Raw genomic sequence first — 22,804 nt, forward strand, 5'->3', positions numbered from 1 at the left:
GAGATAAGCAGTAAAAGGGTACAGAGGATGGAAGAGGGACCAAGGAAATGGGTGGAGTATAGGCGGGGCTATAGGTGGAGTGTGGGCAGGGTCATGTATCCTATTTTCTGTCTTCACAAATATGGTAACCCTAAGCATATGTTATCTGCAGCAGGGCCCTTAAGAGTAAAATGGGTGCTGTGGAAGCTGCAGATAACATACACTAATCTTAGGGTGTTGTTTTTTTTCTTACTCTCTATATCAGAAACATACACAAGGATTTCAACACTAGCAGTTTAATTTGAATTAGCAATTCCAAACGTTATAAAAAAATCCACAAGACAAAAAATAAAACCACAAAAGACAGGATGGAGGGAAGATGGGGGATTATGATTCTTGCTGCTTTGCTCTTGAAGCTTCAGCATTGGCACGGAGGACAGCACCAGGGCTTGGATATGGTCGCTGTTGGAAGAGGGGACCAGCAGCTGTGGTGTCTGCACCAGTCTTGGCTTCATTTCTCTTTGGTAGCCCCGTGGACCATGTGCCTCTGATCAATAAAAATACAAAAGAGAAGACATTAACAGTTGCTCAATGAATAAACAGGATTACCAGACGTCCAAATTTTCCCAGACGGCTTTTCAAAACCCGGCACTTTGCCCAGATTTTGAAAAGCTTCCCGTCATAAATCACGTTGGAAAAGGACATCTGCGCATGCTCATGACGTCATTGCGTCGTGTCCACCCATGCACAGATACCGTCTGGGGGCTGGGCTGGAGGGCGGGAAAGAGGCAGAACTGGGTCATTGTGGGGGCATGGCCATGGATCTGGATTTTCCCAAAGGAAAATCTGGTAACCCTATGAATAAAGCCTTTATTGTAATTACTCTACAGAAGATGTGAGCAGTTCTGTATCCCTGCGCCAACTCCCTAGGCTCATCCTGTCCCCTAAAATTAGTGGCCTTGAAGCAGTAGGTTCTGTATCCATATGCCAATTCTTTACACCCATTGCAAAACGATGCTGTGGGGTGGTCTACGTTACAAGGATGGTCCTACCAACCACAGAAATGGACCTGGGTATCACAAAGATCGGGTAATACTGAAAACAAAATGTGGAATCAGTTCCTGGGCTTGCAAGAATGTAAAATGGATATTAATAGAATATTAAGTGTGATATTTGAGTATAAAATGTTGTATTTACTGTTACACTTATTGTAAGTTTTGAAAATAATAAAGAATTGGGAAAAAAAAAACTTGGAAACTTGACCAGCGTTGGAATCTCATCGAGATGTTGAAGATAAGTGTTGCCCCTTATAACACTTATGGCCTCATTTTACAAAGCCGTGCTAGCAGCTGCCACGCAGCAATGGCCCCAAAGCCCTTTAAATCTCTATGGGCTTTGGGGCCTCATTAGCGCAGAGCAGCCGCTAGCGTGGCTTTGTAAAAGAGGCCGTTAGTTATACATGATACTGACGTTTATCGCCAAGGGATTAATAGTTTAAATTTTTCATTAGACTTGTAGAAGGGTTGTTGAAATGGATTATTAAACAGAGGACACATGATTAGAAGTTTAATCTCAGGATTGGGATTTGAAATAACTGTGTGTTATACATGCAGTTTGGGTGAGAGTTCATATACACACCCTCTCTTTTTTGTTTACTGTAACTAGAGGTAGGCAGGCTCTATAGGTCATTGTACATGTTGCACTTTACATGTTTTATATGGTTGGGATGCAAGAGATTTCAAGGAGGCTGGTTTTGGCCAGGCAAAAAATTGTACATGTGTGTTTTTCCATTTTACAATGGGATTCATTATATTTAAACAGATTTCCCACTGTCTTCTGCACCAGCATCATGGACACAGGTTTAATAAAAAGTGTTTGTTTTGGTCAGTTATTTAAGGAAAACTCTCTTCTTATTTTTGCCTCCAAATTTTAAAAAATTTATTTTTGAAGTTTCCCTAGTTCAATGCCATAACTTTTAAAAAGGAGTTGTGGGAAACTGGGTAACCTAATGATGTGGCGCTTATATGTGGAAGCTGATGAATGATGCTGCTCTTTTTGTGCCCCACATATATTCTTCCAAAATTGCTGCTTCCACTGGACATGCTGGCAAACACACATGTATTTACAAGTGTACTTAACTGTACTTTAAAAATAACTGTTTGACAGGGCTTTTTGTAAAGCAATTAAGAAATGTTAATGTCCCAATCTGGATGTCATGGAGTGTTCGGTATCCCTATGCCATTCAGCTCTCTTGGAAAATAAATTATGCATATAGCAAAGTAACTTACCTTTAGCAGGTGTTCTCTGAGGACAGCAGGCCAAATATTTTCACAGCTGAATGATGTCATCTGATTGAACCCGGTGCAGATGCTTACTAGCAAGAAGTTTGTAGAAGTTTCTAGCAGCGAAACACCATGCATGTGCGGATGCTTTCCCGCCCAATATACAAGCACAGGTCCCTCATTCCTATAAAATAGCTAAAATACAACTCTAAAGGGAGACAGGAGGGTATGTGAGAATATTTTGGCCTGCTGTCCTTAAGAACACCTGCTACAGGTACATAAGAACAGCCTTACTGGGTCAGAACAATGGTCCATCTAGCCTAGTAGTTCGTCCTCATGGTGGCCAATCCAGGTCACTAGTACCTGGCAAAAACCCAAACAGTAGCAACTTTCCATGCAAGCAGTGGTTTCCCCCATATCTGTCTCAATAACAGACTATGGACTTTTCCTCCAGGAAACTGTCCAAACCTTTCTTAAAACCAGCTACGCTATCTACTCATCATGACCTCTGCCAACGCATTCCATAACTTAACTATTTCTATGAATGAAAAAATATTTCCTCCTGTTGGTTTAAAAGTATTTCCTGTAACTTCAAGTGTCCCCTAGTCTTTGTAATTTTTGATGGAGTAAAAAAAAAAATTGATCCACTTATATCTGTTCTATACCACGCAGGATTTTGTAGACTTCATATCTCCCCTCAGCCATCTCTTTTCCAAGCTGAAGAGCCCTAACCTTTTTAGTCTTTCCTCATACGAGAGCAGTTCCATCCCCTTTATCATTTGGTAGTTCTTCTTTGAACCTTTTCTAGTTCTGCTATATCTTTCCTGAGATAAGGAGACCAGAATTGAACACAATACTCCAGATGAGGTCGCACCATGGAACAATACAGAGGCATTATAATACTCTTAGTCTTGTTAATCATCCCTTTTTTAATATTCGTAGCATTGTTTGCTTTTTTTGGCTGCCGCCACACATTGGGTGGAAGGTTTCATTGTATCATTTACAATGACACTCAAGATCTTTTTCTTGGGCACTAACCCACTAGGTGGAGCCTAGCATCGCGTAACTATGGTTTGGGGTTATTCATCCCAATGTGTATCACTTCACTTTCTCCAAGGACAAGCAGAAAACAAGGCTAGAACAATAGGAACTTGAATCATCAAGGCCGGTACAGCAATTAATTTGAGAAAGAATACATACTAATGGAAAGATGCAGCCTGGAACAGAATAAAAGATGGGCCTAGGGGGATGGAAGTTGGATTCTGGACACTGAACATAATTCTGCAGGAGCTATGACTGAACTGGCTGTCATGTTGAGAATCTGCTCAGTGTCATAGTGGTTACATGTGACTGGGGCAGATTACCATGTCGCAGCCTTGCTTACCTCCTCTATATAGGCTGATCACAAGAGGATTACTGGCGTCGCCATAGCTTTGATATTATGAGTCTTGACATAATCCCAGAGAGTCAGAAGCAATCTGTTAGCCAGTTAGAAATTTTGTTTGCCGATGACTACTTTCAATTGGTTTGGGTCCAAATGAAATTAAAAATGGGTAGCCTGTCTACCCACTTAATCCACTCCAGTGAGAAGGCTAAGGCTCACTCGCAGTCTAAAGGTGTGTAGTACATTTTTGCCAGGGTGAGCATGAGGCTTTGGGAAAAAATGTTGGCCAGAAACAATTGACTGGTTAAGATGGAACTCTGTCACAACTTCAAGAAGGAAACTTTGGGTGTTGTACTGAGAACTACTCTGTTGTGATGAAATTTAGCATATGGTGGATTCACTACTAGAGCCATTTCAGCTCACTAACTGCAAGCTGAAAAGACCACCACTAGGAATACCACTTTCCAGGTCAAAAACTTCAGATGGTAGGAATCAAGTGACTCAATAGGAGCTTTCATCAGTTTGAAGAGAACTGCACTGAGAACCCATGAAACAGTAAGAGGTTTAATAGAGGGCTTAGTCTACAACAAACCTCTCATCAATCGAACAACTAGAGGCTGTACATAGATGGGCTTAACCCCTACATGAAGATGGTAAGTACTAATTGCACTAAGATGAACCCTTACAAATCTGATTTTCAAACCTGACTCAGAGAGGTGTAGGGAGTATTCAGTTGTTGTGCATAGCAAGTAAAGGGATCTAGGGCCTTGCTCTCAGACCAGACTGCAAATTTCTTCTACTTAAGAGTAGAATCTCTTAGTTGAGTCTTTTTGGAAGCAAGCAAGACTCAGGAGATACTCTCAGGCAGATCTAGAGATTGGAATTCAACATCCAGGCCATAAGGGTAAGAGATCGGAGGGATACAGAAGGGATCCCTCATTCCCTAGACCACAAGAGGACATCCGCTCAAACTCAGGGGAGGGAAGTTTCGTGGAAACGCCAGGAAGTACTTCTTCACGGAGAGAGTGATCGAGCATTGGAACAAGCTTCCAGTGCAGGTGGTCGAGGCACGCAGCATCCCAGACTTCAAGAACAAATGGGATACCCATGTGGGATCCCTACGAGGTCATGCCAAGGGATAGGGTCACTAGGACTTGAACGAGCGGGTCAGTAGAGTGACAGTATAATTACAATTATACTTAAGGGGTCAGAAGACTTAAGAGGGTGGGTAAATAGTGTGGGCAGACTTGATGGGCTATATGGCCCTTATCTGCCGTCATCTTTCTGTGTTTCTATGTTTCTATGATGAGGTTTGGAAAACACTCCAGTCTCCATGGTTCTTTGGAGGATAAGTCCAGAAGAAGAGGGAACCAGATCATGGTCCCGCGCTCTTTGAGTTTCAGCATACAGTAAACCTGTCCCCCCAACTGAGGAGGAAGACATTTGATGCTAGTCTGCCATATGATCTGAGCCTGGAACAGAACTGGGGGACATTTTTGCTGAGATGAGAGGCAAAAAGATCCATCGAAGGGGTGCTGCACTCTCAGAAGATCTTGTGGGCCATGCTCATGCTGAGCAACTACTTGTACAGTTGCAAAACCCTGCACAGTCTGTTTGCCAGGCTGTTATCCTTACCTGCAAGGTAAATGGCACACAGGGCCATTCTATGATGGGGAGAGCCCACTGCCATATGTCAACAGCCTCCTGACAAGGGGTATAGACCCATATTCCCCCTTCTTGTTCACATAAAACATTGCAATCTGGTTGTCTGTTTGAATGAGAATTTGGTTTTATAGCAGATCTCTGAAAGTCTTTAGAGCATTCCAAATATCCCTTAGCTCCAGGAAGTTGATGTGGAGATCTGTCTCCTAAGAAGACCATGTGCCATGGGTGTTAAACCCATCCACATGAGCTCCCTACCTCAGGTTGAAAGCATCCATTGTTAACATCTTCTGAGTAGGAGAAATTTTGAAACGGGAATTCTTCAGTCAGATTGGACTGAATTGTCCATAAGAGATGTGAATGACTTGCCATTATTGAGATGGCTTGAGGAAATTACTGCTTATTCCTAGGATAAGCATTATAAAATTTGTTTTGCTACTTAGGATCTAGCTAGGTGCTTTGGACCTGGGTTGGCCACTGTTGGAAACAGGATACTGGACTTGGTGGATCTTTGGTCTGTCGCAATATGGCAATTCTTATGTTCTTATTTTTCTTGGGCACAGGGAAATACCTTGACTAAAATTAATTCCTTTCTGCCCTGGGATTGACCGTATTGAACTGTAGAAAGGCAGAGTTTTCCTGAATTAGTATCTACTTGTGCGGAAATGATGTGAGGAATGATGCTCTTGATGGGCAAGGTGGTGGTCTTTGATGCCAATTCAGGGCATAACCAAGACTGGCTATTTAAAGAACCCACTGGTTGGAAGTTGCAAGGGGCCACCTTTGATGAGAAAAAAAAAATTCAGCTTCTCCTCCATCAGAAGGTTGTCCAGGACAATTACTTGGACTGAAGCTATGCTTTCTTTGAGCCAGTCAAAAGCTTACCCCTCTGCTTTGACTAGGGAGTTAGCTGGAACTTCTGCTGATGGGGATGAAGGGGATGTAAACGCTGAGGCTGAGATTGCTGGGCAGTGCAGGACACCTACACCTTTGAGTGTAGTAGTATCATCTCCTAATCCCTCTGAAAAATCTCCTAGTAGAGGAGACTGCAGCTGCTGGCTGCCGAGACAAGAGACTGAATGGTATCCATGTGCTTCTCTGCATTTAAGTCTCAATGGTACCAATTTATGAAGCACCACATTTGTTTGTCATTCCCTTTGTAGCTCCTACCTTCTCTACCTCTTTTCTCTTTGTATCTCCCCACATGAACAGCATATACTGATTTACTATTTTTGTCCAGTGTATCTTTCATAATTAGATTGTAAGCTCTGTCGAGCAGGGACCATCTCTTATGTGTTTAATGTATAGCGCTGCATGCGTCTGGTAACGCTATAGAAATAATAAATAGTAGTAGTAATTCTTTATGAGATCAGCAACCTCTCCACTTTGGGCCCAAAAAGATTATCGCCACAGCAGAGTATGTTCGCTATCCTATACTACTACTACTTCTTATAATTTCTATAGTGCTCTCAAACCTTTGTCTCTGGCCCTGAAATGTCTGGAGGATACTCCCAAATACTGACGAAATTGCCAGGAGTCATGAAAATTTCCCCTACCGGACCCCCCTCGCATTCTGGGGTCTGCCATCTGGTAAGGATTTTGGCTTACAATCCTCCACACTAGCCATGAGATCATCCAAGCCCATGCCAAAAAGCAACTGGCCTTGAAAGGGGAGTTTGCTCAGGATCACCTTGAAGGCCAAGTCTCCGGCCCACTGCCTAATCCAGAGCATTCTGTGGGTGGAGATGATGTAAGCAGAGACCTTGCACAGTACCTTGAAAAGGTCATAAAGGAGCAGCCTCAACATAATCAACCCCCTCCAAGATGAACTCGGGGTTAGCTTTGCTGTGCGGATCTGGATCCCAGCTTAGCTGAACGTGGCATGCCCGAGCGATATATGATGATTCAGCTTTTAGTCCCAGCGCAGCAGCTTCAAATTGTCTTTTGATGACAAAATCTATTTTGCAGTCCTGTGTGTCCTTGAGGACTACTCCCCTTGAGCACTGCCAGTGAATCCATTTTAGGTGTAACAAACCACTACTGGAACTTAGCATCCATCAGGTAGAGCTTAGCCATAGACTTAGCTACCCTTAAGGACTCCTCAGGAATACCCCAATGATCTGTTAACATCTTTCTGATCTCTGGATGCGAGGGAAAACAGATATTCTGTTCCTTTGTGCTGCTCATGAATGAGAATTGAGCCGTGGAGGCTTGAGGCAGCTCCAACTTTAATTCCTGGAGGGTCTCCATAATTAAACCTTGAAGGCTGGAAGGATTGAACAACTTTTGCAACCTTGGATCATCTCTAAGACTCAGGGCTGCCTCCTGATCACTGGGATGCTGAATCTCTAAGAGTTGAGGACCCTGAATGTCATGGACTCTGAACCTTTGTCCTCTGAGTCCACCAAAGCTTGTCCCTGTGACATCTAGATGGCTATTTGTGGTGGATCCTGCGCCTTTTGCTGAAAACCCTGGTGTTACCTCCACTGAGGCACTCACAGGGTTAGGTTGGTTTTAGAAACTTAAAAAGGCTTCATACATCATGTATGAATTCAGGAGCGATCCACTGCTCAGAGGGTCCTGGCAGGGTTTCCCGTGCTGGCTTCTGGTGTTTTTCTGCCAGCAGCTGCGCTTTGCTGGGGATGCCAACTTCGCTTTCTCCAGCCACCAGAAACATAAGGGGAGGCGAAGCCGGAAGCTCCCGCCACCCCCCGCCACTCACTTGCCATGCAGTACATGGAACAATGACCCCCTTCAAACAAGCATTCGCTGCAAATCTGGCATGAATCTGAATTATCTCCACCTTAGAAGTCCTTCTATATTGTTTTCTGTCAAAAATAAGGAGTATCGAGTCAGATGGAGGCTTTTAAAACAAAATCAGGAAATCCAAGATGGCCACTGTGATAGCGATTCTGGTGCCTAAAATGGCCCGTGGAGAAAAAACACAAATTAAAAATATTCAAGGAAGGAGTTTTGGGAGGTGAGATCCTTATCAGAAACTTTAAAAAAATGCATTTTATAGGACCCCCCTCCCCCCATAGGTTGCAATAACCTTACTCACTGTGCCATGCTTCTGTGCTGGAGCTGCACAGAGAAACCTCCGATTAGAGGAGTGAGAAGATTTCTGCCTCAAGACAAGCCTGGAGTCCAACAGATGGCTTGTTTCTTCAGACTTCCATCCAGTCCCTGATGTGAAACACAGTCTGCCCTGATCCTGGATAAAACCACCAAGGGAACCGCTCAGTCTGCGCTCAAGCCCACTGCGGACAGAACTTGGGACATGATTGCACCCAAGGGTACGGACCGTGAGCTCTGAGAACTACTTATGCAGACTGTCCACACAGGAATCATGTGAGGGATGTGCCTGTGGGCCTACAGACCTCAGCTCTGAGAGTCTATATCTTCTCACAGCTAGAGATGCCCCAGGAATGACCAGGGTCCTTTGGAGAACCGAAAGCCTTTGACTGGATATTGAAAAACTCGAACATAATAAAAATTAAATTTGAACAGACAGATCCCCTATTCCTCTTTTGTAGAGAGTAAGGCTGAGGGGGTAGAGCATGAAAACAAAACAGTGGGTTCTCTACAGTCTTCGCGGCTACTGAGGGTTTTATTCACCGGTCAAGTCTACCAGTCCTGTTATACGTACAAGAAAAGAAAAAATCCCAAATGGGAACGTAAAATTGCGTTTGTGAAAAATCACTGAGGTGAGAGAAAATTTTTATGGCTTGGCCCAAAGTTAGATTCTCTCCTTTCTGTTGTGATCTTAGACTCAGGAGAATCTTTGAAAATTGAGTTTTCCTCGTTAATACTGGGTATTGTTATCAATTCTTCACTTACATTTAAGGACCAACTAAACTCGCTTATTAAACAGTGTTTTTTCAATCTTCGTGCTCTGAGAAGAGTGAGAGCACTTTTTCACCAACAACACTTCTCTGTATTGGTTCAATCAATCATTTTGTCAAGGTTGGATTACTGCAATTCAGTGTATTTGGGTCTTTCAAAGGTCAGTCTGCAGAGACTTCAATTAATATAGAACACTGCAGCTAAACTTATCTTTGGTAAGAGTAAATTTGATCAAGTAACCCCTCTGCTCAAGGAATTACATTGGCTTCCAGTGTATCTCAGAATTCAATTTAAGTGCATTTGTATTGCAGTTAAGATCCTATTTGGCATTTTTGCCACTTTGATTCCTTAAGACTGGAATGTTCATAGATCTCATCTTGCCAGAAGTTCTCAAAAATTAAAATGTACATTTCCCTCTCTCTGTGGTAAAAACAGAACCTTTAAGAGATTTAGTTATTCTTTTGCTTTTAAATTAACCGAATTATGGAATTCTTTACCGCTTACACTAAGAAGTTTAGGTTCTTTTGCTTTATTCCGGAAAGTTCTGAAAACTTTTTTGTTTGCTAAACATTTTGGAAATTAACTATTTCAGTCTACTTTTTCTTGTCAAATTTTTGTGTTATGTTTTACATTATTGTAAACCAGGGATCTCAAAGTCTCTCCTTGAGGGCCGCAATCTAGTCGGGTTTTCAGGATTTCCACAATGAATATGCATTGAAAGCAGTGCTTGCACATAGATCTCATGCATATTCATTGGGGAAATCCTGAAAACCTGACTGGATTGTGGCCCTCAAGGAGGGACTTTGACACCCCTGTTGTAAACAGAGTCGAGCTCCTCTTGGTTGATGACTCGGTCTATAAAATTAAGTTTTAGTTTAGTAGTTTAGAAAACCAAGTCATATCCTTTCTGCTCCATAGAAAAACAAAGATTGAGGGACCTGCATTTGTACATTGGGTAGGAAGGTAGTTACATAGTGCAGCACTACCAGAAATTTGGGGTCTGTTGGATAATGTCACCTAGGTGTGAGAATATGAAAGGCCTGCTTGTTCTCAAAGAAACACCGTGATAATGAAATATGAGAAATATACAGGTAACAAATTGGAAAAACAAAAGAAGCAATAAATTCATTTACTCACTTAAAGCCAGCTAACTATACATCTAAATTATTACACAGGTCTCTTGAAATTTATGTACGGCTGGATTTAAATGAAATATTAGACTCATACCGTGGGGCATCTGAATAAGCACTCGGGTCCATGGGATCCAGTTCTTCATCTTTTCTGCTCCCTGAAAGCATTACATATTTTTTAAACAGATAGAAATAATTTAGAGTAATATGTAAGAACATGTTTCTTATAAAAAACCACCTCAAACAACCACCCAAAACACTAGAAAGTTTTGAACAGGTTTCAGTTAATACAAAACACTATAGCTAGGGTCATTGCAGGCTGAATCTTTGGAAGTCAATTCACCCACATTACTGGTTACCAGTAGCAATTTAAGATCATTATTTTGGTCTTTAAGGCCATCCATGGTTTGGCACCAGATTAACTTACTAATTTGTAGATGCATTATTGCCCAGCACAAACGTACATTTCTGGAATCGAGTCTACTGATCTGCAATAAATTATGTAGGCATAGGGCTTTTTCTTCTTTGGAATGCCTTTCCTAATTGAATAAGGAGCTTTTTAATTCTTGTTAATTTCACAGAAAGGTTTAGGCTTGGATCTTTGTGGCTGCATTTCAAAAATATTGCACCCAGTTGGGATGATTTGGATTTGTGAAAGAGAAGAGTAGCTTGTTACATTTTTTTGCCTTTTTTATTATATTGTGTTTTAATGTAAAATACATTGAGTTTATATGTAAACATATAGGTTTAATTAAGTGTATGTGTGCATATATTTATTTAGATGGATAAATATAGCCATATTATATATGGCTAGTATTCCAAATATTTGTCTGGGTAATTTTGGAAATACAGGCAGTCCCCATTTTACGAACATCCGACTTATGTCGGACTCGTACTTATGAATGGGGTCCTGTTCTACCTTCGGTGTCCCAACATGCTTCTTTCCTTCCCTCCCGAGTTCCAAAGCACACATCTCTCCCTCCCTCCCTCCTTTCTGTGCTCCAAGTATGTGCCTCCCACCAGCAGGTGTTTACCTATTTCTGGCCAGCTCCCTCCTCCTTCCAACTGCAGTCATTTCTCTGCACAAAACTGCAGGCAGCAGCTCCTATGTGCATCCCGCGGCTGAGTCAGAAGCTTCCTCCAACATCAGAGGGAAGGCTTCCGACTCAGTCACAGGATGCGCATAAGAGCCACTGCCTGCAGCTTTGTTCAGAGAAACCTCTGTAGCTGGAAGGAAGAGGGAGCAGGCCAGAAGGTAAACACCCGCCAGAGGGAAGCATGTACTTGGGGCACAAAATGGAGAGAGGGAGGGAAAGAGAGGGGCGCATTGGAACACAGGAGGGAGGGACAGGGGTGTGTTGGGGCTTGGGAGGGAGGGAGCACAAACTTTGGCCAAAGGATGGAAGGAAGGAGAGAGGGTGCATGAACATGAGCCATAGGATGAAAGAATGAATAGAGGGAGTGAGGGAAAGGGATTCTGAGGTAGGGGAAGGAATAGAAAGGGAGAATTGGGTGTCTTGAGTGAGAGGGAACAAGAGATGGTGCACATGGGGAGATGAAGAAAGAGGAGATTTGTTGGGCATAGGGAGGGAGAGAGAATTATTGAACATTGTGTTGGGAGAGGAGTGAGGTAGAGATGCATGGGGGTGAAAGGAAGTAATGTTGGATGTGGTGGTAGAAAGGGAACAGTAGGATGGATGGAAAGGGATGCATGAGAGACCTCAAGGAGGTGGAAAAGGTGGGAAGAATACTAGGATCCGAGTTACGTACAAATTCAACTTAAGAATGGTTTAAAAACCAGAACCTGTTCTTAACCCGGGGACTGCCTGTAACTCCCAAAAAACAAGCAAATTAGGCAATGAAATATATTCAAACCACACAAAGATCACCACCTCTTGCAATGGTTGAAATTTTTTTTTTATCAATGGGGAAAAAGGCCTCAGAACCCCATCTGTGGCAATGTTTTATCTGCTCCCACATTAATTAAACACACTGGAAGAGAATCTGGGCCTCCATGCTCAGAGAGGTGCTCCTGGTGCCCCCCTAGTGATTGATATTCACCACCACCATGGCATTGTCGACTGCTTTGAAAGCTGAGGGACTATCTTTCTATAGATAATTTTCAAATGGTTGTTAGTGCTATGCTAACCCCTCTTCTTGATTACTGTAACTCTCTTTACTTGGGTTTGCTAAAGTATATGATTCAAGTGTTACAGTTGGCCCAAAATGTTGCCGCATGTGATTGTGGGTGCTTCAATGTTTGATCACATTACACCCATTTTGCATGATCTTCACTGGCTGCCTATTGCCTCTTGAAAATTAAATTGTATGTTTGATTTTCAAGTTGTTGAATTATAGGTGTCCGATAGCATTGAGTTCTCTTTTGCAGATGTACCATCCACCTCAAGCTTTACATTATGAAAATAAGATCTGTTTAGAGGTTCCATCTTTAAAGCATATAAAGCTAGATAGCATTTATCACTTATGATAACTGTGCAGGAAGTAATATTGTGGAACGCATTGCCATTGGAAATAAAAAGTGTTTCTAGTCTAAGTCTACTTAAGTTCAGGAAAATGGTTATAATTCTGTTATTTAAGAAAAGTTTTTTGTAAGTGACTGAGTTTGGGAAAACATTACTTATACGATAGGTTTTTTTTTTTAATATGATGAGTGTAGCTTTTAAACTTCCTGCAGTGACCATAGCTTGCTTTACTAGTTCAAGCAATAAGAGAAAAGGTGCCACCTTGGCTTTTTGAATCCTGCTTGATTTTGGAAATACTTTATAAACTGCATTGATAATAGTTTGCTTTACTAGTTCATGCAGCAAGAGAAAATTTGCTACCTTGGTTTTTTGAAACCTGTTTGATTTTGTGAGGACTTTGGCTGTTTTTAAACTGACTGTAGTACCATTCACTGACTGCGTTTCCTTCTGTTTTATTGAAAACATAGGTGAATGTGAAAGAGTTTTGTTTATAAAAAAAGAAGAGCTGCCTCTTTAGATTTTCAATCCTGCTTGTTTTTGAGAGTCCACCCGGAACTTGGTCCCAGAGATCCGCAAGAGCTGCAACATCCCGTTTGTAGTGGTGTCCGCCTGCGTAATTAATGGAATGGTCAGGGCATCTGGGTCAACCACGATACAGCCAGCACACTAACCGGTACCACAGTGGGGGAGCAGGGAAGAATCCCCGTGCCCTGAGAAAGAAGGGTTCCTATAGCTGGCGAGGACACTTGCGGAGCGGCGACTGGCATCAATTTCTTAGCCAAATAAGCCTGATACATCATATTAATAAATTGGGGAGAAAACCCATCATTTGGGGCAGAAGCAACCTCCTGCAGACCCTTCTTGGAGGACTTGTGACATATGACTATTGAATAACATTTGCGTTTCGCTGGGGAGGCAACTGCGCATTCCTCAGGGTCCACTTTCAACATCTTCCTGTGCCTGGGGGCAGAAACAGCCTTCAGAGGTCAAGGGTACTTGGGCTGATAAAATTCCGCCCCCTACGATGCTGCAGATCACAGGAACACAGCCATTTGCTAGACAGCCATCCACCGCAAACAAGGCATGAATCCAAAGTATCCTGCCTTGGGAACTTCATCTGAGTGGTTTTCTTGTAAAAACAAAGCTTGTAGAAGCAAATTCCAATTAAGAAAAATCCAAGATGGCCACCAAGTAATTTTCAAAAGAAAATAGCTCAGGAAAAGCACAGGAATCCCTCCCCCCAAAGTGGTAATTTAAGATTGTAGGGGTGGGGACTAAGACTTATTCCCAAACTGTCCAAAAACCATTTTTAAGGACTCCCCCCCAAATCTCTGTGACAGACTGTCGGCTCTGTACTCACTGTGCTATGCTGTGTGCTAGAAGGCTGCAGAAAGAAGCTGAATCAGCTTACAGGAAGATCCTCTGCCTCAACAAGCCTTGCAAACTGGACTGCTAGTCTTCTGACTGCTCCACTGGCCTGAGTTCTGCGGCCAGGGACCTCTACCACCGAAACACACCATGCCACATGACCTGGTGGAGGAGCACAGTCGGCCTCAATCCCAGACACACCTCCATAGCACCATGAAGTTGTGGGTTCAAACCCACACTGCTCCCTGTAACCCTGGGCAAGTCACTTAATCATCTACTGCCCTAGGTACATTAGATTGTGAACCCACTAGGACAGATAGGGAAATGCTTGAAGTATATGTATATAAACCACTTTGAGTGTGGTTGTAAAACTACAAAAAGGTAGTATACAAGTCCCAATACCAGGTAGTATACAAGTCCCAATACCTACCTTCTCAGAGCCATGTAGCCTGTGCTCGACCCACTAGTGGACGAACCTGGGGTGAGCCAGCTCACAAGGGAACGATCCCTGAGCCAAAAGTACAGGCTGTCCAGAGGGTGCACTGTCAGGGAGCCAACCCCCTGGAAACAAACCTTCCCCAAAGTCTGTGATCTCCCGCAGCCAGAGCTGACCCTGTGAGGAACCTCTGCAGCACAAAGGCAGAATTTGCGAACTAAAAGACTGGATTTAAAGAAAATAAACATGAGCAGAGAAGACAAGTCTGGCGAGTATGGGAAAATAACTCACTAGTCCAGGAACAGAGTGGGATTGCACAAAACACTATTCTATAAACAGATATTAACTTTGAGGGCTGTTTATAAAATAGCACTCAACACTATTTTTTTCTGCAACATTTACAGAATCTAGTCCTGTATGTACTTAAGTGATTATTTCAAGTACAAAAAGTAAAAAAAAAAATAATACAATCTTATGAGAGAAAATTATATTATCCTGATTGACATTCCCAGTTTTCAATGCATTACTCTCATTCCAATGTTTTACTGATTTTGCTGGCTTGCTCAGACTGCTGACACCCACCTTTCTTCCCCTTTTGATAAGGTGCCAATTCCTCTCTTCGCTGGCTGCGCCGTTCCTTGACTTCCTCACGCTCTGCCTTCTCATAGGACCGCTCCTGTCTCTCAGGCCGCTCTGATCGCTCTAGTCGTTCCGGCCTTTCCAATCGCTCTATTCGTTCGGGCCGCTCAGGTCGTTCCTGTCTCTCAGGTCGTTCCATTCGCTCAGGCCGTTCCGTTCGCTCAGGCCGTTCCGTTCGCTCAGGCCGTTCCGTTCGCTCAGGCCGTTCCGTTCGCTCCTCATGCTCTGCCACAGAGAGAAATAACAAGTTCAGCTCTGGAGTCCCACTGGAGATCAAGCTCTGCAATCCCATTTCTCTGTAATACACACAAGATATACTGGACATCAACATATCAAAATCTATGACAACCCTTGCACTCATCCTGCATCTTCCGAGTCCATAACACAACACACTAAGGTGGCCAAGTCTATAATTTGGCGCCTTAAGTTTAGGCACCCCAACGCCATACTCGTAGCACCAATTCTATAACTTGGCGTCAAGATTCTGTTATAGATTTCTAGCGTAATGTTGCCACTGGTGCACCTGCATTTAGGTGTGCCCTCTTAAGCCATGTTGATGGCAGATATAAGTTGGCTTAGCTAAGTGCACCAAGTGACGTGCATAATTTATAGTGTTCTATAAACTATACACATTAACTGGGAGATAGGCCCATGCGTGTGTATGCCCGCTTGCAGTTAGGCCCTATGGCACTTAGGCCCTTCTTTACAGGATAGCATCTAGTGCTATCAATTAATGGCGCCTTTAATGCATGTAAGTGGTACATACCTCTAGGCACTAGTGTACAGAATTTCCTTCTAGGTCCAACACTAACCATATAACGTATTCCTCCCATCATGTCATCCTGTAACTCTCTAGAATCTCCCCCAATCCCATTCACACTCCTATGCTCCCCTCCCAATATAACCAACCCCAATCAGCTCACCCTTAACTCCCAAACAGCCTCCCCACCCATATATATTAGCTTTCATCATCTTCTCACACCACAAACTGCACCCATAACTACTATTGTCAAATATCACCCAAGGGGTTTTTTTTTAGTCAACTCACCTTTTAACGTTTTCGCTGGTTTGGTGATGATAGCACTGGGATCATTAGGTGATAACCAGGAGACCAGTTCACTTTCCACATTCCAGTAGTAAGGAAGTCCGCTGCAGAGAACAGCCACAGAGGTTACTATTACAGGTCAGTGTCTGCAATCTCCTGCGAGACTGGAGCTGGAGTCATTCTCTGTGTTAGAAGGCAGCACCAAAAGACACACAAAAGAACCCAGCCACACAGCTAAAGAAAAAAAAGATGTCAGCAGGAGAGGGGACAGTTACAAGCATCACTTCTCCTCCAGCATTCCTGAATACCTCTACATGGATGAGAAAAGGGGGCAATGTTTGGAAAGCAGAATATACCGTATTTCCACATGTATAGGCCGTGGTCTGTACATGGGTTTTATAATCCCCTGCAGTGGGTGTGGCTTCTTTATATGGGGTGGCCTATCTAAAGACATCATAGATAAGCTGCCCCATTAGAAGATTAGCCGCAGAGTCCCCCGTACCTGCAGCTCCCTTCTGGACGGCTACCGGCTGCCTCGTCGCGGCCAGTGGTGCAGGGCAGGAGCAATCTTTTCAGCATCTAGCCGGCCCCGAGCTGCTTCCATAATGCCTGGGCTAGGTCTTGCGAGTCACGCGAGAACTGACGCAGGCAATGAGGAATCAGCACGGCGCCAACTAGATGCTAAAAAGAATGCTCCTGCCCTGCACCGCTGGCCGCAACGAGGCAGGAGGCAGCCGGCGAAGGTATTTACCGGGCGGGGGGGGGGAGGAGGAATGTATAGGCTGCCCCAGCCGCTCCATTGTATAGGCCGTTTTAGGTTTTAAAACACTTAGATAACCTGCGGCTAGTAACATGGGGTGGCTTATCTAAAAGTTTTAAAATCTAAAACGGCATTTTCTGCGGCCTATACATGGGAAAATACGGTACTAATGCTTGAAGTATGGGAAACAAGATTCTGGATCTAGAAGCTCTGATGGAAGAAGATGAGTTGGATATAGTGGCGATCACAGAGATGTGGTTCATTGAGAACCATGACTGGGATGTAGTTCAAGAAAGACAAGGTAGGAGGAAAAGGAGGGGGAGTAGCATTACATGTTAAAGATCATATTAAAGCCACCCAATTGTAGAATCTGCAGGGCAAGGAAGAGGCACTGTGGATCAATTTGGAAAGAGGGAATGGTAAATATATTTACATTGGTGTGTGATATACAGGCTTCCTTCACAGACGGAAGAAGTGGACAGAGATTTAATAGAAAACATTCAGAATATAACTCAAAAAGGGAAATGTTTACTAATAGGCAATTTTGACATGCCGGATGCTGATTGGGGTATCCCTATTGCGGGGTCTTCTAGAAGTAGGGAGATCCTGGATTCTCTACAAGGAGAACTGTTCCAGTTGGTAATGGAATCCACACGGGATGGGACTTAGTGCTTACAAACGGGGAAAGTGTTTCTGATGATACAGTGGGTAATCATCTGGCATCCAGTGATCACTGCATGGTACGGTTTAATATTAAGACGGTTATAGAGAGGGCTCATTCAAAAGTAAAGGTTCTAGACTTTTTAAAAAAACTAACTTTGTTAGGATTGGGGGATTACATTAAGAAATTGTTTTCTGGAAGGAGTAGAAATGCAGTGGGCAAAACTGAAAGATGTCATTGTAAGGGCGACAAACACTTTTGTGAGGCAAGTAAGTAAAAAGTAAGAGGAAAAGAAGGCTGCTTTGGTTCTTAAAAGTAGTAGCTGAGAAGATAAGGAATAAGAGGTTAGCTTTCAAAAACTGCAAAAGATTGCAGAAAGAGGAAGACACAAAAATATCTAGAAAAGTTAAGAGAGGTTGGTCAAGTAGTCAGGAAAGCAAAGATACAAATGGAAGAAAAAAATAGATGACACAGTAAAACAGGGAGACAAGACATTTTTAGATATATCAGTGATAGAAAGAAGTTCTAGGCGGTTCACATCAATTAAACAGAGTTACAGGCGGTTCTATACCGGAATTGATCAAAGTTGTGAACAACGAAATTGAAGTTGGGGGTGGTAGGGCGGGGAGGGGAAGGTGTAGCAGAAGATAGCAGAAGGTGTAGCAGAAGATAGCAGAACTACTGCAGCAAATATACAACCTATCCCTGGAAACAGGCGTGATCCCGGAGGATTGGAAGATGGCCAACATCACGCCCATCTTTAAAAAGGGATCAAGAGGTGACCCGGGAAACTACAGACCGGTGAGTCTGACCTCGGTTCCGGGAAAAATGGCGGAAGCACTGATAAAAGAAAACATCGATGATCACTTGGAAAGAAACAAACTTTTGATAACCAGCCAACATGGTTTCTGCAGGGGGAGATCGTGCCTAACCAACTTACTACACTTCTTCGAAGGAATTAACAAACAGATGGACAGAGGTGACCCCATAGACATCATATACCTTGATTTCCAAAAAGCCTTTGACAAGGTGCCTCATATGAACGATTACTCCGGAAACTGAAGAACCATGGGGTGGACGGAGACGTACATAGATGGATTCAGAAACTGGGTTGGCAGGTAGGAAACAAAGGGTAGGGTTGAAGGGCCACTACTCTGACTGGAGGAGGGTCACGAGTGGTGTTCCGCAGGGCTCGGTGCTCGGGCCGCTGTTATTTAATATATTCATAAATGATCTAGAAACAGGGACGAAGTGTGAGATAATAAAATTTGCAGATGACACCAAACTATTTAGGGGAGCTCGGACTAAAGAGGACTGTGAGGAATTGCAAAGAGACTTGAACAAACTAGGGGAATGGGAGACAAAATGGCAAATGAAGTTCAACGTTGAGAAATGTAAAGTATTGCATGTGGGAAGCAGAAACCCGAGGTACAACTATATGATGGGAGGGATGTTATTGAATGAGGTTTTGTCGAGGGATTTTTTTGAGTGGCATAGTTTTAGGGAAGGGAAGGCGAAAAGTTGAGTTCTGCAGAACTTTTTGATGCAGTGATTCAGGGTGAAGTGAGGGGTGATGTAGCTTGGGGATAAACCAAATACTGTTTTGTAGCAAAAGCAGGCGAATTTAAATAGGATTCTGGATTCTAGTGGAAGCCAGTGGAGTTTGTGGTAGAATGGGGTGATGTGTTCCCATTTTTTCAGGCCGAATATGAGGCGAACAGCAGTGTTTTGGATCATTCCGAGTATGTAGAAGCTGATAAAGGAAAGGCTGAATTGCTTGACAAATATTTCTGTTCTGTCCCTCCGGGAGAGGGACCGCAGAAGACAAATGCGAATTGCAGAGCGGGACCGAAGAAGACAAATGCAAATAGGGATTGGGCTCCAAAGTGGGCCAAGAAACTGGTTGAATGGAAGATGACAGAAGAGTAGTGATTAATGGAGATCGCTCTGAAGAAAGGGATGTTACCAGTGGTGTGCCTCAAAGTTCTGTTCTCGGGCCTGTTCTTTTACATTTTTATAAGCGATATTTGCTGAAGGGCTGTCAGGTAAGATTTTGCCTATTCCAAAATCTGCAATAGAGTAGACACCCCGGATGGTGTGAATAACATGATGAAAGATCTAGTGAAGCTTGAAGAATGTTTTGAAATTTGGCAGCTAAAATTTAATGCTCAGAAATGCAAGATCATGCATTTGGGCTGCAAAATCCCAAAGGTACGGTACAGTATAGGGTGTGAAGAACTTTTGTACATGACAGAAGAGCGGGATTTGGGTGTGAATGTATGTGATGATCCTAAGGTGGCCAAACAGGTTGAAAAGGTGACGTAGAAAGCTAGAAGGATGCTAGGGTGCATAGGAAGAGGTATGGCCAAAAGGTATGGCCAAAATGGTGAGACCTCATTTAGAATGTTATGTACAATTCTGGAGACCACACCTTCAAAAAGATATAAAAAGAAAGGAGTCAGTCCAGAGGAAGGCTACTAAAATGGTGCGTGGTCTTCGTCATAAGGCATATGGGGACAGACTTAAAGATCTCAATATGTGCACTTTAGAGGAGAGGAGATATAGAGATGTTTAAATACCTAAGTGGCGTAAATGCGCATGAGTCGAGTCTCTTTCATTTGAAAGGAAGTTCTGGAATGAGAGGGCATAGGATGAAATTAAGAGGTGATAGGCTCAGGAGTAATCTAAATAAATACTTTTTTACAGAAAGGATGGTAGATGCGTAGAACAGTGGTGGAGACAGAGACTGTCTGAATTCAAGAAGGCATGGGATAGGCATGTGGGAACTCTTAGAGAGAGGAAGAGATAATGATTACTTCAGATTGGCAGACTAGATGGGCCTTTTGGCCTTTTTCTGCCATCATATTTCTACGTTTCTTTAAAAAGGAAAGATCAATCTGGAAAATGTTGAGTCAAAGAAAGGGTCTGTGACATTCAGAATGACAAATAAACTAAAAGCGCATTGTCAGAAGCAGAATGCAACAGTACCATACCACTACCACAAAGCTGCTAAAAATTGTCTTACCAGATTGGGTCAAAGACCTTGTACCAGTTGGGAGGCAGATTCTCTACACGAGTGGCTTCATAATCTATGTGGTTATCATCATAATCTTCAGCTATGATCTCTTCTTCGGGTTCTGAAGACCCCAACATAAGGAAGACCCCCCAATAAACAGAAAGAGCAATCACAGTTATCATTGTTAATTTAATAAATTAGATATTGTAACAAGATAAGACACCATTTCTACAGATAAGAAACAAATAGAAAAGTAACAGCGATTCAAGGAAGGGTACAAAAAAAACAATTAAACTCTATAAAACTTAATACAAAACAACAAACTGCAAATGGCACCAAAGGGCTCCACAAGATAAATGAAGCAGAAAAACAATAAAAATTGTGGAACAGGAGATCAGATGCACCAGTTTGTAGTTTTATAATAAATATCCAAATAACTTAAAATCAATCCACAAAGGAAATATACAGCCACAAGTGACCCACAAAATAAAAACAAGCCAAAAGGTATATAAAATTTCAAGTGACACTATATGGGCTAAATTTTGGCAAAACTAAAGATGCCTTTCTCAGGGTTCCTAATGGGTCCTTCGCTGTCTTACATATACAAATCACAAAAAATCCAAACAGTTAAGAGGCTGCAAAACAGGCAGCACACCCACATTGGAAGTTTATGTGGGTGTGTTGCCTGTTTGCAGCCTCTTAACTATTTGGATATTTTGTGATTTTTATGTTTTTTTTAATATATAAAAGACAGTCAATGACCCATTAGGACCCGAGGAAGCTTTTTAGTTTTGTCGAAACATGGCCCGTGTCAGGTCACTTGAAATTTTATATATAACTTTTGGCTTGTTTTTATTTTGTAGGTCACTTGTGACTGTATATTTCCTTTGTGGATTGCTTTTATGTAACTTGATAAAACACATATCAGTTAAGCAGTCCCAGGTCACCTTACTACAGGGGTGTCAAACTCAAATCACATAGTAAAAAAATGCTTTTTCAATCTTCACTTGTTAAGGAAAGTGAGATCCTGCTTCCATCATCATCACTTTGTTGTCCTCGTACAATCCATCATTCTTTCCAGACTGGATTATTGTAACTCTATCTACTTAAGCCTGACAAAGAAAAGCCTTCACAGACTCCAGCGGATCCAGAACACTGCGGCTAAACTAATCTTCGCAAAAAGCAAATTTGACCACGTCTCCCCGCTTCTGTCTAAGCTTCACTGGCTCCCAGTAATCCTTAGGGTTCACTACAAATGCGCCTGCCTAACCTTCAAGTCTCTACACGGTATCCTGCCTCACCTTTTTCCACTATCTTGGAACTCCTCTAATCCCAACACCACCAGATCCACTCGAAAATTCAAACTATCCTTCCCCTCTTTAAAAGGCATATCCCATGCAGGAAAACTAGGGACTTCCCTCTCCTTCAGGATCACCGAACTCTGGAACAGTTTTACCACCCCGCTTCGGTGCCTGTCCTCCTTCCAACTCTTCTGAAAACATCTGAAAACTTGGCTCTTCTCAAAATGCAATGACCTCTCCCTCATTGATTTACTAATTCCCTCTAATCCTCTCTTTCTAAGCCCTTCTACTTTTCATTGTAGTTTCTTTCTATACCAATTACTGTAAACCGTGTCGAGCTCTACTTCTGTGGAGATGAGGCGGTATACAAACTTAAGGTTTAGTTTAGTTTAGGCCAGATTTTTTTTATTATTATTAAGCTACTTACCTCTCCTTTGCTGATGCACAGCGTGGGCCCCTGTGCTGGTGGCTGCTCCGACACGCACAAGACTTCTGTGAGCGTCGGTTCAATCGCCACTGACGCCTCCAAAACCCACGCTGCGCGCAAGCAAAGGAGGGGGTTAGTCTTAGTAGAAGTATAGGGATACAACCTCTCAACCCCTCACCGACTACAAAATAAATAAAAAAAGACTTTTCCTCTCTTTTAGGTCCTGGTTCACTCTTGCTGTCTAACACCAGCTCTGGCAGGATACACATTTCAAATCTGACATATTGTAATCACAAAATAGAAAATAAAATTATTTTTTCTACCTTTTGTTGTCTGGTCATTTTGCTTTTAGTCCCAGTTTCTCTTTTTAATTTTGTCTATCTTC

At 42.7% G+C, this 22,804-nt stretch overlaps 1 protein-coding gene across 2 annotated transcripts in view; it reads right to left on the bottom strand.

Moving 5' to 3' along the window:
- Window positions 1-259: 259 nt before the first annotated feature.
- The window catches only part of PQBP1 (polyglutamine binding protein 1), a 46,398-nt gene continuing 23,853 nt past the window's right edge, over window positions 260-22,804 (bottom strand). For both annotated transcript variants that reach the window (XM_033923721.1, XM_033923728.1), the window contains exons 3-7: window positions 20,701-20,812; window positions 16,258-16,358; window positions 15,153-15,434; window positions 10,381-10,441; window positions 260-526 (exon numbers count right to left, since the gene is read on the bottom strand). In XM_033923721.1, coding sequence (XP_033779612.1) covers window positions 367-526; window positions 10,381-10,441; window positions 15,153-15,434; window positions 16,258-16,358; window positions 20,701-20,812 — 716 coding nt within the window. In that variant the 3' untranslated portion in view covers window positions 260-366. The remainder of the gene's footprint in view (window positions 527-10,380; window positions 10,442-15,152; window positions 15,435-16,257; window positions 16,359-20,700; window positions 20,813-22,804) is intronic.

Source organism: Geotrypetes seraphini, chromosome 1 (assembly GCF_902459505.1).
Source record: "Geotrypetes seraphini chromosome 1, aGeoSer1.1, whole genome shotgun sequence".
Taxonomy (NCBI): Eukaryota; Metazoa; Chordata; class Amphibia; order Gymnophiona; family Dermophiidae; genus Geotrypetes; species Geotrypetes seraphini.